At 40.3% G+C, this 15046-nt stretch overlaps 1 protein-coding gene across 1 annotated transcript in view; it reads left to right on the forward strand.

Moving 5' to 3' along the window:
• LOC311079258 (butyrophilin subfamily 2 member A1-like) overlaps window positions 1-15046 on the forward strand; it is a 29400-nt gene that overhangs the window by 5040 nt on the left and 9314 nt on the right. Inside the window, exons 4-9 of the mRNA XM_084108515.1 lie at window positions 4485-4847; window positions 11920-12213; window positions 12529-12639; window positions 12744-12764; window positions 12913-12951; window positions 13164-13205. Coding sequence (XP_083964641.1) covers window positions 4485-4847; window positions 11920-12213; window positions 12529-12639; window positions 12744-12764; window positions 12913-12951; window positions 13164-13205 — 870 coding nt within the window. The remainder of the gene's footprint in view (window positions 1-4484; window positions 4848-11919; window positions 12214-12528; window positions 12640-12743; window positions 12765-12912; window positions 12952-13163; window positions 13206-15046) is intronic.

A 15046-nucleotide genomic window follows, 5' to 3' on the forward strand; every position in this document is an offset into this window, starting at 1 on the left:
GTAATGTCACATGCCTGTCCTGTCTCGTGTAGCACATGTGGTGTTTGTGTTCCTGTCTCTGTTTTGACCCCACCCTTCCTTGTTATCTCATTATTGGCTTCATTTGTCCCACCTGTTCCTTCATTATCCTGCCTGATTTGTTCCCTTTTATAAGCTCCTTTGTGTTTGCAGTCTTTGTCGGATCGTTGTCTGGTTTACGTCTCCCGCTTCATGTGTAACCCTGGTATGTGTTGTTTCTAAAGTTGTTGTTTTGTTGAGTTCTTGTTTTCCCCCTTGTGGGTTTTTGGTTTCGATTTCGGTTTCAGTTTGTTAATAAATTATTTTTCTGCAATTGAGTCCTTCCCTTAGTTTTCTTTAGTTTTCATGACATTACTAACCAGATTTACTTTATTTCTCTCATACGTCTACAGAAGTTCTTAATGAGAATTAACAGAGGATTAGTTGTTGATGTTTTACATCAAAGAACGGACAAAAGTAATGATTATGAATATGTCAAATATAGCAAGGAGACATTTCAATTGTTTATTAATAAACAAGTGTTTTCTGTGTCAGTGTCGCTGCAAAAATGAAGTTGACGATGCAAGATCTTCGCAGTAGCGCCAGAGAGAAATGCATATTTCATACGGATTACATAAGCAGAGAGCAGTCTGTTTTCTTTCGTTTTGAATTGTTCTGCTTAAAAGTAGACATTTCAAGCTTTCTATATATTTCTCAGGTCTGTGAGGCAAGTACCTTATTCGCTGAATTTCGGTTAATTTATGAGACGAGAGTCCAGTTCACGCACCGGCGCCTCCATGTCATGATTATCTATTTTTTACTATTCTTATTTATTAAATCCAGACAATTGGTTGATGAAACATTGATTAAAATTAAGATACAATTAATAAAAAAACGAAATTCACTTTAAAGAAAGGCTTTGTGCTTTCTGTTTGAGGTCTTTGTGAAAGTTTTAAAGTCGCTTTCAGAGCGGTCATGTCCGTAACATTGTTTTTTTCCTCATAAACACGAAATGTTCCATGCGAACACGAAAAATAAAAATAAAAAGAATATTTTATGTTCTGTGGAGGCCGACCCTTCTTCGGTGGGTAGAGTATTACTTTTGGTTTGAGCAGTGTAATTCACAGAATTACTAAAAAATATTTTGCCACCTAAAAGTTAAAGATTTTTTGTGTCACGTCACGTGTATTTGTGTAGACTGATATTTTTCTAATGTGTGGACTCCTTTATTAGGCTAAGGGAGTATGGATATATAAACAGATGTTTTAATATATTGGTATTAAATGCATTTTCTGAGAATTTATATTTCAAGTTTTGACTGCAAATGTCACGTCCATAATGCTGGAATTGCCCAATTTTAAAGAATTTATCCCCAACTAGTCTTTTGGTGTAGGTCTACGTATTTTATAATCTTAACTTCAAATAACGCTAATAGTAATTTAAAGATGTGGTAGCCCTACATCTTACACATCATACTCCACTGTTATGGTGGAAATTTCAGTAGATTTACTCACTAACATTGTTAGAATGGAAACTAAAATATGGTAGTATCGTGCTGCAGCGCACATTCTATCAGCTGCAGTTCTGGCGCCTCAGTCCCAATACCGTAAAACTCGACGTACATTCACATCACATGTTAATGCAGCGGTAGAGTCACACTCACAGGACTCTGCACTTATTCGCAATCACAAAAGTTAATTATTTGCTTGTGCTTTAAAGCTTTGCCGGGTAAACATTTCATCGGCGTTCTGTTCTGACATGATGCACTTTTTCTGAGCACGTACTTAAGTGCGCGCGCACTGTCAAACAGTGCCAAACTGGATTTTTGTTGGGTCAGACCCATCTGATAGCGATGTGGGGCCGAAACCGAGAGAGCTACATGGAGCTACATGGAAAAAATATGCACCAAGCAAGCCACTTTTGCTGTTTTCATGAATACAAAAGTTGGGTGACCCTCCCCCTAGACTAAAAAATGTTGGATGACCCTCCCCTCAACAAAGAATAAAAAGACATGACCCTCCCCTATTTTCCTCCGGTGGTCCATTCCATAAATACAAACACTCATTATACAAACCTCATCAATGGTGATAATAATAAATAAAAAAATAGTAAAAGAATTCAGCTGCATAATTTATTCATGCCGCAATGCATGCTGGGAGCCATGAAGGAGTTTTGAATGCTGGCATTAAGCATTTCACCATTGTTGCGTTTCATATGCCGATTGTTGATGTCTGTGAGTGTATAAATAACACAGCCATTAATAACTTCCTGAACATGTTTTCATTTGTCAGAAAATCTGATTTTCACAATAACATCACATCAGTAGCACAATTTTTAATTAATTAAAAACAAAACACACTTCCGATCAGTGATTAGACTTCAGGTGTGATCAATGAGTTAGGCCACTTCATGATGATTTCACTATTAATTAACAGTCAACATCATCTGATGTTATTGTACTCTTCTGACACAATAAATGTGTTTTCTAAACACACTCATACTGCCGCTACAGGAAACACTGATCACCACGGCGGTGACTTCAAATGTTCCTCTTTCCTTAAGTGATTTTACTCATTAACATCAGGTGACATCACTAATGGTCACATTGAGCGTGTAAGGTTACAAATTACACAACAACAATGAGGGTGTGCTTACAATGTACTAAAAATGGTAAAAACAGAATAACATTTCTGTTATTTGCGTACAGACGAATATGTTGTCAAAACGATCCCTGTTCACACGGATCTGCATAAACTACTAAAAACGCTGCATTATTCATGCCAAGCCAGTAGATGGCGATTATGGGATTCCATTTGTGCCAAAAAAAGAGTCGACTGCTTTGTGCTTTGTACTATACATTTGTCCTTGACAACAGTCATTGCCTAGTTGTTCAGATAAATTAGTATGTTGATATGTACAGTGGGGAGAACAAGTATTTGATACACTGCCGATTTTGCATGTTTTCCAACTTACAAAGCATGTAGAAGTCTGTAATTTTTATCATAGGTACTCTTCAACTGTGAGTGATGGAATCTAAAACAAAAATCCAGAAAATCACATTGTATGATTTTTAAGTAATTAATTTGCATTTTATTGCATGACATAAGTATTTGATACATCAGAAAAGCAGAATTGTAATATGTGGTACAGAAACCTTTGTTTGCAATTACAGAGATCATACGTTTCCTGTAGTTCTTGTCCAGGTTTGCACACACTGCAGGGATTTTGGCCCACTCCTCCATACAGACCTTCTCCAGATCCTTCAGGTTTCAGGGCTGTCGCTGGGCAATACGGACTTTCAGCTCCCTCCAAAGATTTTCTATTGGGTTCAGGTCTGGAGACTGGCTAGGCCACTCCAGGACCTTGAGATGCTTCTTACGGAGCCACTCCTTAGTTGCCCTGGCTGTGTGTTTCGGGTCGTTGTCATGCTGGAAGACCCAGCCATGACCCATCTTCAATGCTCTTACTGAGGGAAGGAGGTCGTTGGCCAAGATCTCGCGATACATGGCCCCATCCATCCTCCCCTCAATACAGTGCAGTCATCCTGTCCCCTTTGCAGAAAAGCATCCCCAAAGAATGAGGTTTCCACCTCCATGCTTCACGGTTGGGATGGTGTTCTTGGGGTTGTACTCATCCTTCTTCTTCCTCCAAACACGGCGAGTGGAGTTTAGACCAAAAAGCTCGATTTTTGTCTCATCAGACCACATGACCTTCTCCCATTCCTCCTCTGGATCATCCAGATGGTCATTGGCAAACTTCAGACGGGCCTGGACATGCGCTGGCTTGAGCAGGGGGACCTTGCGTGCGCTGCAGGATTTTAATCCATGACGACATAGTGTGTTACTAATGGTTTTCTTTGAGACTGTGGTCCCAGCTCTCTTCAGGTCATTGACCAGGTCCTGCCGTGTAGTTCTGGGCTGATCCCTCACCTTCCTCATGATCATTGATGCCCCACGAGGTGAGATCTTGCATGGTGCCGCCCCAGACCGAGGGAGATTGACCGTCATCTTGAACTTCAAATACTTATGTCATGCAATAAAATTCAAATTAATTATTTAAAAAGCATACAATGTGATTTTCTGGATTTTTGTGTTAGATTCCGTCTCTCACAGTTGAAGTGTACCTATGATAAAAATTACAGACTTCTACATGCTTTGTAAGTAGGAAAACCTGCAAAATCGGCAGTGTATCAAATACTTGTTCTCCCCACTGTATGTTCATAAACAGAGAACATACATATGAACATATATTAATTAATTTATCTGAACAACTAGGTAATGACTGTTGTCAAGGACAAATGTATAGTACAAAGCACAAAGCAGTCGACTCTTTTTTGGCACAAATGGAACCCCATAAGTCTTATTTATTTTATTTTTCACAAAAAACATAGACTACAGATTTAGAATCACTGTGACTAGTAAATATAGCACATAAATACAGTATATAATGCATGTATTACATTGGGTGTGTCTCTCTGTGTCTCTCAGTGTCGTTCACTGTTGTGGTTCCTCGTGATCAGACAGTGGCTCATGTCGGGTCCACAGTCACTCTGCCCTGCTGGATCTCTCCTCCTGAGAACGCTGAAGCTCTGGAGATCCGCTGGTACCGTCATGACCAGTTCAGCAACCCTGTTCTCTTCTATCAGCATGGGAAGATCCAGGACATCCAGGAGGAATCGTACAGGAACAGAAGCTCATTGACTCTGTGGTCAGATCAGTCTGGTGGACTGAAGGATGGAGACGTCTCTCTACGCCTGGAGAAACTCAGGATTCAGGATGAAGGTTCATTTCACTGTTATGTCAGTGGAGAAAGTGAATATGACAGCGGAGAGATGTTTCTCAAAGTCACTGGTGAGTCAAAAACTACAATTCAATGTATTGTTTTTATGGATCTAGAGCTCATTAAATGAATAGTTCACCTATTGTGTTGCATGAGTAGGCTTTTCTCCAGATTTCAACCACTATATCTCTGAAACAAATGGAATATCAAAACACAAAAGTTTTTGCAGCATAATGCTGCCATCATTTTCCAAAGAAATTGTCAACCCAGCAATCAGGGAATGTTCTCATAACTTTTGCTAATATTCTGGCAATGTTCTCTCAAAATGAATATTCTTTCAATATCTTTCTAGTAACATTAATAGAATATTTGTTAAACATTTTTTTTTTGAAGAAGAAGAATGTGGTTTTACAGATGCTAGAAACGTGACTTTCAAATGAAAGATTGGTATCAAAGAGCAAACCCGGTTTCCTAACTGAAACCAGAGACTTGACAGAACATTCATCAAGTGTTAGACAGTATTTTAGGTTATTATGTGCTGAGGTTTTTGGTCCAATAATTAGAAACTCAGTTTTTTTCTTCAGAATTAAGTAGTAGAAAATTATTAATTTCTAGTCATCCATTTTTTTATATCAGCTATGCATTCCATTAATTTTGTGAATTGGTAAGTTTCATCGGGGCGTGAAGAATTATACAGTATCATCAGCATAACAGTGAAAACTAATTCCATGCTTCCTAATGATATCTCACAAGGGTAGCATGTACAGGGTGAACATCAGCGGTCCTAGTACTGAGCCTTGTGGTACGCCATACTGAACTTGTGATTTAACACTTTCTGGTCTCACACAGATATCTTCATATTTTCAGTGTTAATGCACTACAGTGATATTACAATAGCTGGTTCTGTTTTTATTTTTTTATTTTATTTTTTTATTAATGCTTCAACTTCATAATTGTTACATTTAAGCCTATCATGAAACTACAGAAAAAACAGTTGTTTAAACCACTTTAATGCAGTAATTTGACTTTCATTAAAGTAGTCATGTTGATATGCTTTTTCCTCAATCTCTTTCTTTATCAATGCAGTAATTTTCTATGAAAACAGTAATGCAATTTCTGTAAGAGAAATCAACAAAAGTCAAGGGTCAAGAGATCAACTAAAGATTTTGCTGTGAAGAATGTTGTTGTTAATAAAGATCAAGTTGAAAGAATGTTTCAGGAATATCATACTAACTGTAAAAAATTTGTTTAAAAAAAATCCTCTAATATAAGGAAACCGTCTCATGTAACCCATGTTCCCTTAGAAGGGAACGAGACACTGCGTCGGTAATGACACATTTTAGGGAACGCCCTTCAGCATAGCGCCTCTGAAGCATGAATGAAACTAAGCCAACCATGATTGGTGTTGCGTCATGATGTAGTGTGTGACAACATACACAGAAGCTACAAAGGGATGCCGGCACACAACAGAGTTAGCTTCTGTGATGAAGCAAGTTGCTCCCAGGCAGGGGAAGGCGTGGCAAAGGGACGCAGTTTCTCGTTCCCTTCTCAGGGAACAAGGGTTACAGTCATAACCCGAGATGTTCCCTTTTGAGGGAACTCACACTGCGTCGGTCACAACACTTTGGGGAACAAATACCCACTATGTTTGTATGCCACAACAACTTAGGACAAGAGCACTTGTGCACCCGGCATCAAAGGAAGGTCCAGACTATAGAATCTTGTAAATGTATGAGGGGTGCCCATCCAGCCGCATCACACACTTCTTGGATAGGGGCCCCTGAGAGGAGGGCTCTAGAGGACACCATGCCTCTGGATGCGTATTACGAGTTCAGTCTATAGGTATGTGCGTTTGAATATATGTGCGCAGGCGTGTAGTCCTTCCCTACAAATCAACCCTAAACATACTACTTGTCTTGCCTTAAAATTAATAATACAGAATTTTATCGCTTCCACGTAGCCACGCGAACCGGAATTATCCCGACAACGCTTTATCTGTAGAGAGGTAAAGGGAGGGGAGGAAGGCCTTCACAGGGAAGAGCCTAGTTGACATTTCAGGACTGCTCTGTCGTCGTGTCCAAGCGCAGGTCCTTCATCAGATCTGGAGTGTGTGTGTGTCCAGGCGCAGGTCCTTCATCAGATCTGGAGTGTGTGTGTGTCCAGGCGCAGGTCCTTCATCAGATCTGGATACGGCCTGGATCCGGCGGCCTGCGGTAAACCTCGGGATAAACAGAGAGACTAATATTAGCGTAGATGCCATTCTTCTTATGATGTAACGAGTACATCAGGATTTATGGGAAGTGTTCCCGGTTCCAGCTGACCTAATCTATGCAGCCTAACATTGAATTATAAAAGTCTATAATGTGTTATGTGTATCCTAGGTCAAAGAGATGTGTTTTTAGTCAAGCTTTGAACTGACAGAGTGTGTCTGCTTCCCGGACAATGGTAGGAAGACTGTTCCAAGGTTTTGGTGCTAAATAGGAAAAGGATCTTCCGCCAGCAGTCGATTTTGATATTCTAGGTATTATCAACTGGCCGGAATTTCGAGATCACAATAGACGTGAAGGACTATAATGCGTTAAGAGCTCGCTCAAGCACTGCGGCGCTAAACCATTTAGTGCTTTGTAAGTAATCAGCAATATTTTAAAATTTATACAATGTTTAATAGGGAGCCAATGCAGTGTTTACAGAACCGGGCTAATTTGGTCATACTTCCTGGCTCTGGTAAGAACTCGAGTTGTTGCGTTTTGGACCAGCTGTAGTTTGTTTATTAAGCGTGCAGGGCAACCACCCAGTAGAGCATTACAATAATCTAGCCTTGAGGTCATGAACGCATGAACTAATTGTTCCGCATTTGTCAAAGAGAGCATATGACGTAATTTAGATATATTTTTAAGATGGAAGAATGCGGTTTTACAGATACTAGACACGTGACTTTCAAATGAAAGATTGGTATCAAAGAGCACACCCAGGTTCCTAACCGACGACGAAGACTTGACAGAGCAGCCATCAAGTGTTAGACAGTATTCTAGGTTATTACGTGAGGAAGTTTTTTGTCCAATAATTAGAATCTCTGTTTTTTCAGAATTAAGTAGTAGGAAATTACTAGTCCAATTTGTTATATCACCTATACATTCCTTTTCTTTGTGTTGAGCCTCAATCCCACCTCTGAATGTGGGCAAGGACGACAGCTCCTGTGACTGGGCCAGAATAAGCCAATCGTCGATATAATTCAGCACCCGGATGCCCTGAAGCCTCCATGCACTTGATAAATGGGCGAATGGAAGAACCCGATATTGGAACTCTCCGCCCCCGAAGGCGAACCTCAGGAACCTCCTGTGAGATGGATGGATATGTGGTATAGGTATGGGTCCTTTAGATCTATCGTGACAAATCAATCCTCAGATTGGATCTGACTCATGATGATGGGAATAGTAAGCATCTTTAACCTGAATCTCCTCAGGTACCGATTCAAGTGCTTTAGATCTAAAATTGGATATGACCCTCCATCCTTCTAGGGAATTATGAAGTAGCGGCTGTAGAACCCGGAATCCCTGTCTGGTGGAGGAACACGTTCTAATGCCTCATTTACCAGCAGGGAGTTTACTTCCTGTTCCAATACCCGACTCTGCTCTGGGTCAACTGCAGTCCACACCACCCTGCTGGATTTCAGAGGGCGGAAATCGAACTGCAGCCTGTAACCCTTTTCTATTGTACACGGGACCAAGGAGAAATATTCGGCAGGTTTTGCCATGCTTTGAATATTCTACTATATTTGAAATATTACTGTATACTGCACCCCTGTCCGAAATTCAGAATGGATGGGGACACACATCAGATGTGTATACACTGCTTGGGAGTGCAGCACACTCAGGCAGATCTCGAGGGAGCCTGTGCAGATTGTGAAAGGTTGCTGATCTGAGTGCTGCCCTCACGTTTGCCCATTTTCAGTGACGATGGTCAGGCTTGCGTTCCCTGGTGGTTCGGGTCCGGGCGCGGCGTCTCAGATCATGGGGTTCCCAGATGGAGCTGACAGAGGACCCTGAGACTGCTGAGGCACTTTCTCAGGCTTCCTTTGCCAGCTCTGATGTTCTCCCTCCTCATGCGGAATCCTTTCACAATCTGCACAGGCTCCCTCGAGATCTGCCTGAGCGTGCTGCTCTCCCAAGCACTGTACAAACATCTGATGTGTGTCCCCATCCGTTATGAATCTCGGACAGGGGTGCACACATCTCTTAACCCTCTGGGGACCAAGCTGTTTTTGGGGTCCTTGAGATGTTCTGACATGCCTTGACATTTGTGCTTTTTTCAGTTATTTATAAACATGTTAATGGCAAAGGTGTAAATTCACTCTATATAGCACAAACAGGGCTACCATAATATGCGAGCAACGTGTATGTAGATGTTTGTATTTTTAAGAGAATAATGTTTATGCGTGGTTATTGGAAAAAATTCAAATGAAAGTTGCTGAATTAAGACCACAAAACACATATTAAATATGTGTCCACAAGACTTTTGACTAATGGATGTCGTCCCTTTGAGTTCTAGCTTCAAAATGATGTAAAAATAGTCTTGCTTTATCGTTCACAAAAAAAAATACATTGATTTAAATGGTGTAAAACAGGTTTTGCTTGGAAAGCCAATATGCGAGGGGGAGGAGTAGTTTACACCTTAGATTATGAATGTCCCACCCACTCTGCATAATGAGCCATTCACTCAGGTGTGAAACTGACTGAGCCACAATGCAAGGACAAAAGATGTATTTAGAAGAAGACTTATATTGACCATTTAAGATTTCGCTTACATCTCTCTTGTAAATATGTTTTGCTATTTTATTAAAAATGTTACAATTACAACAATAATTACAATTTCAACAATATTTCAAGTGTACTCTTTCTTTGTAAAAAAAAAAAAAAAAAAGATTATAGGCCTACATTTTATCATATGTATTCATTAGTTTGAATATAGCCAACATTGGAACATCTAACATCTTAGTCTATGAATTTATTTTTGACAAAAATAGTATTTTTTTTGCAGTTTAATACGTTGCTTATACAAATACATTTTATTTCAACATATTCCAGTCGATTTTTACTCATCTCAGTAGGCTATAGCAAAGCAGTTTATTCTTTCACACACAGACGCGCGATTCATATTTAGGCTAAACAGTCTTTACAAATATGTCCCCTTCATTCATCTCACAGAAAGGCGAGTCATATTATAGAAATGCGATTCATCTTTTTGCGGTTTACATAGGCCTACACTAACGTTATTCCATAATGTTATTCCACACGTGAGAAAAGAAAACAGCCTACCTCACTCCTCAGCGGAATCTGCTCCTCATTTCAGGAGATATTGCTCCTCATCAGCACTGTTCTGAGGAATCTTTTCTCCATAAGGTAGGCTATAATGTCTCACTCGCGAGGAGTCGCAACGCGCTTTGTTTACAGCTGATGTGGGCGTTTCACAGCTCTGAAATAGTTCTCAGAATTTGCGTTTGAATAGCACGCGCTCTCCGGGGAGTGGTCACATTACTGTGAATGAGCTCCTAATGAGCTCGACAGGAGTCGCTCTCTTTTTATACAGATTACAGAAGCTGAGAATATTTGTTTTTTATATAAATGACTTCATTTAAAAGATGCGATCTCAAGCTTTATGCCCGTGGGTCTGTTTGCCTGTTTGACTGAATTTTCGCGGAGTTATAGATCATTTTCGAACGCGTTTCAAATGGGAGTTTACTGACAGAGAGAAGGCAGAAATCGCATCATGTTAATTTTTCTTTATTTGTCAAAAAGCAAAACACTTTATTTTTATTGTGAGTATACAGAAAAAAAATAGAAACTGAACAGGATCGATTGATGTATTACACGAAAATGAAAGATCAAAATTAACAGAGCATTTAGTGTTTATTTTCATTGCTAAAAAAAAAAAACGAGCAAAACGCGTGGGCGCGTTTGTGGTCCCCAGAGGGTTAAATGATTTTGCCATGTTTGCTGATAATATACAGGCTTGTTTGACAGAAAACACCAAATAAGACAGACAAAGATAGAGAGTGCTTGCTGAAGAGCAGAAAGCTAACTCTGTTGTGTGTCGGCGTCTCTTTGTAGCTTCTGTATATGCCGTCACACATTACGTCATGACACAAAACCATCCAGGATTGATTTAAGCCCTATTCGGACGGGATTAACTTTACAAGGGTAGATAGAGTAATGTAATTTTACCACAGGACGTCTGTAATATTAATGGCCAATTCGCACGGGATAAGAGATCTCAGTAAAACTAGCAGAAGTAGGAAAGGTAACTCGATTTGCACATCGCTGTCACTCCTGTCGTCATGCTTCATGTATTACATTACTTTCTTATATCACGTGTGCAAACACATAACCTATATTTATAAAACCGTTATGTCCGGTCGAGCGATGTATTAATTAACTTCAGATTGGATTGTGTTGGTAATAGGCACTTGCCTAACGCTAAAAGTTTCGTGCCTCTAACAACTTTTGATCTTCTTTCTGATCTGAATGGCGTGTGGAAAACACTTGAGTTTTGTCCCAGCGTCTAGAACACAACTGAATGCTTTTTCAAGCGTCTCCATACTTGAAAAACTGTGGAAAAATACTTTTAAACAGGAAATGCCGAAATATTTACGTACATGTTTACAGCGGGTCTATTCGCACGGGATTAGTATTACCTGAGGTAGTTTTTCCGGACCTTTTTACCGAAGGTAAAAGTCGGCGTAATCTTAACTGACATTGTCCGTGATGATTACTGAGATGCACATTCGGACGCGACTAAAATCACAGAGAAGCTCTGGTCATTATTACTTTACCCCACCTCTCCGTGTTAAACTAATTTCGCTGGTACTTGTGACTAAGTGACAATAAAGCTACTACAACTAGTCCCGTCTAAATAGGGCTTTAGTTCTCCAAAGTGTTGTTCCGACGCAGTGCGATCTCCCTCGAAAGGGAACTGGATATTTTAAAGTTACCATAACCAACACATAATGTTTGAAAAACGTTCTTAGAACAAACATTTGTTTGCTGGGAAGCAGCCTTCATTAATCCACTAGAGATGCATTTACCCCAAAGAAATGTAAAATATACTTGCACAGTGTTTGTAGAACGTCTGTCTCTTCTCTTCCAGCTTTAGGATCCGCTCCTGTCCTGTTTCCACAGCCTCTGGATGATGGATGTGTGAACATCAGCTGTAAGTCCAGCGGCTGGTATCCAGAGCCGGACGTCACCTGGATGTCAGATGAGCGAACGGTTCTCCGTCCTGGAGGAGTGTCTCGCAGTCGTGGAGCAGATGAGATGATCTCTGTCCACAGCTGGACGGCCGTCTCTCACTCGGACACTCAACTGGTCTCATGCTCAATGTCTCTCAAGACTGGAGAGTTTAGAGAAAGTAGGATTGACATACAGGCCGTCATCCCTTCAGGTCAGAGAACATCTTGGAACAAACATATTTGTAGATATCTGAAAAAGGTTGTGTTCACAGACAATACGGTTGTGAGTTCCGAAAATATTCGGATGTGAGTTTGGTTAGTCAAATAAAATTTTACATTTTTCAACCATCCAATTAAAAATAAAATCCCATCCTACATTTAGTTCTCAATCCTGTTTCAGAAGAAAAATGGATTATGAATGACATTTTTATGTTTACAAAGTAAAAAAAAAAAAAAATCTACTTAATCATTGTAATGGATTTATATATTTTGAAGATATTAAGATTGATCTGGTTTGTCTTCCTCAGATCCACCAGATTCATCAGATCCATGGAAAGCTCTTTTCTTCACCCTTCTCATCTGTGCTCTTCTGGGTTTGGCTGGGCAGATCCTGTACAAATACAGACATAAACTATCAGGTACAATCTGGTTAAAAGATTAAAAATGATTTCATCTTTAAAAGCTTTTTATGTGGGTATTTTATGCTTATGTGTTGATATATATTTTTTAATCTTTCTTTCAGGGAAGAAAACATGTAAAGAAGGTAATTCAACTACACATATTTCATTTTAAGATCCAAAACACATGTGATTCCACTTAACAGCAACATTTATTATGGTTTACAAATTCTGGAGTATTTGTGGAAACAATTAATAATTAAATCTTCAAAATAAAATTTTCTCTCATTTTAGTTTGTGACGATGAAACTATGGAGAGTCTGACAAAAGAAGGTATCTGAAGAAGCGTAATTATTGCAATATCCAATATCAGCAATAATATCTGAAGCTATTCACTAAACTTCAAACAAATGCTCATGTGTATGTTGTTGCAGAAATCTTATACCAGAACACATTTCCAGCTAATAGTAATAACTGTATATGTCCACAATTACAGCTGTAGTTTTCTTTCTCTAAAACCTTGAATTATTTGTTTTTTAATTTAGTTGTGGGAGACAAAACTACAGAAGAACTGAAGAAAGATACAGGTATGTTATGATGATATCTCAGTTATATATGCATACACTGTACAGTATTTGTAAAGCTTGTTGTTTGTTCCATCCTTTCCTCTTTTCTCTCCCGCTTTGCTCCAATCTCAGACTGATTAAAGACAAATAACGGTAAACAAACAAATTTTGCAGAATGACAATCTATAAATACAATCATACCATTCTTAAACATTTTGATTGTATAAGGTAAATGAGGGGGTTACACACAGAAGCCACAGTGCATTCAGAGAAACACCAAATCACGAGGCAGATGTGATGAAAATCATTCAGTTTATGACTGTAGAATTCATAACCTCAGCAAACACTGATACAGCACTTTTCATTTCTTATTTGAAGATATAATTGATAATTAAGAACATCATCATTTCAAACCAATCTGATCTGAATGTATTTGTAGCAATGTTAGATGTTGCGGGAAATAAATAAAAATGTTGCGGGTTAAAAAATAAATAAACAAATACAAAATGAAAGTAAAGACAGAAACAAAACAGAAAACAGAAACAAAACATCAAAAAAATTCCAGGTCTGGCCTCTCTCGTCTTTCACCGTCGTCGCTCCTCCTTTTACGCTTCCGCTCCTCCGTGAGAGTTACGAGACCGGTGCATCGTGCAGGTGTCACTCATCAGCAATCACGCCACCGGCCTCGCGCTGTTCTCCCACGGCCCTCGGCCTCGTCCTGCTCGCCACAGTATTGAAAGACTGACATAACTAAAGTAATTCCTGGATGACAGATGAACACTAAGAGCAGTGTGGTGTTTTTATGAGGCTAGAATGACCTTTGACCCTGAGCCTAAGAAGCGTAACTGACAGCAATACAAGTTAATATCTTAAAGAGATTCTATCTGAAAGAGTTAAAGGAGTTCCCTTTCGAGAACGGTCACTTCGTATTGCGCAGCTATATGCAGTGGGGAAACTCCTTTTCCTGGATAATACTGAAGCCTAAAATGTAAAACGCATTTGCAGCTGCACAGCTAGCACAGTGAATGTCTGGCTCACTCATTGGCTGTGCTGCGGCAACTGCACATCCAATGGCATGGCGTCTCTGGTCTCTGACGTGTGTTGGCGGGCTGTTAGCTCATTGGCGCACACGTCAGAGACCACCAAATTGGCCGTGGCTAAGTCTATATTAGAGCCTGAATTCGCCATTATAGCAGATGTATCTCCTTCATCGACACACTTCACGTCTCTGATTCCTCTGCAAGCCTTCGCCATAGAAACAAGCCTTTTACAGCCTGAGCGAGCCATTTTACAGTAGACTACGCCTTCAACACCCAAAGTCACTCCTGTCGCCGTTCTCCTGTGGCCATCTGGCGATCGACACATATCCTTTTCATTGCATTATTGCTACTATGTGTTCGCCGCTGCGTTCACATAGTCTGAAAGAGCAAGCGAGCGTTGTTACAAAAGCCTCGCTCTACATGCGCCACGTGCGGATGCCATCTGCACGAGGCCGACGGGCATGCGAAGTGCGTCACATGTCTGGGAACCCCCCATGCTGAAGCTGTGCTCTCTGCCGGAGGCTGCTCTCTCTGCGAGAGTATGCCTGTTCTGTGACTGCGCACGCGGCTAGCTCTCTGCAAGATGGCGATGTCGCTTCTCCTGCTCTTCCTTTCCCGGAGGAAAAAGAAGCGCCACAGCCAACGAGCGCCCGAAAGAATGGAGGTGATTATTTTTTTACGACACAAGAGAGCTACCCCACCCTCCGTTCTGCACATCACACAGAAGCGCGTTTTCTCTGAAAGTGTTCTCTATCATGTGCTTCCCCGCTTCCTTCCTTCATTGAGCCCCGACGGAAGAAGCGCACGGTCAGATGTGCTCGC

Source organism: Abramis brama (assembly GCF_963993115.1).
Source record: "Abramis brama genome assembly, chromosome: 3".
NCBI lineage: Eukaryota > Metazoa > Chordata > Actinopteri > Cypriniformes > Leuciscidae > Abramis > Abramis brama.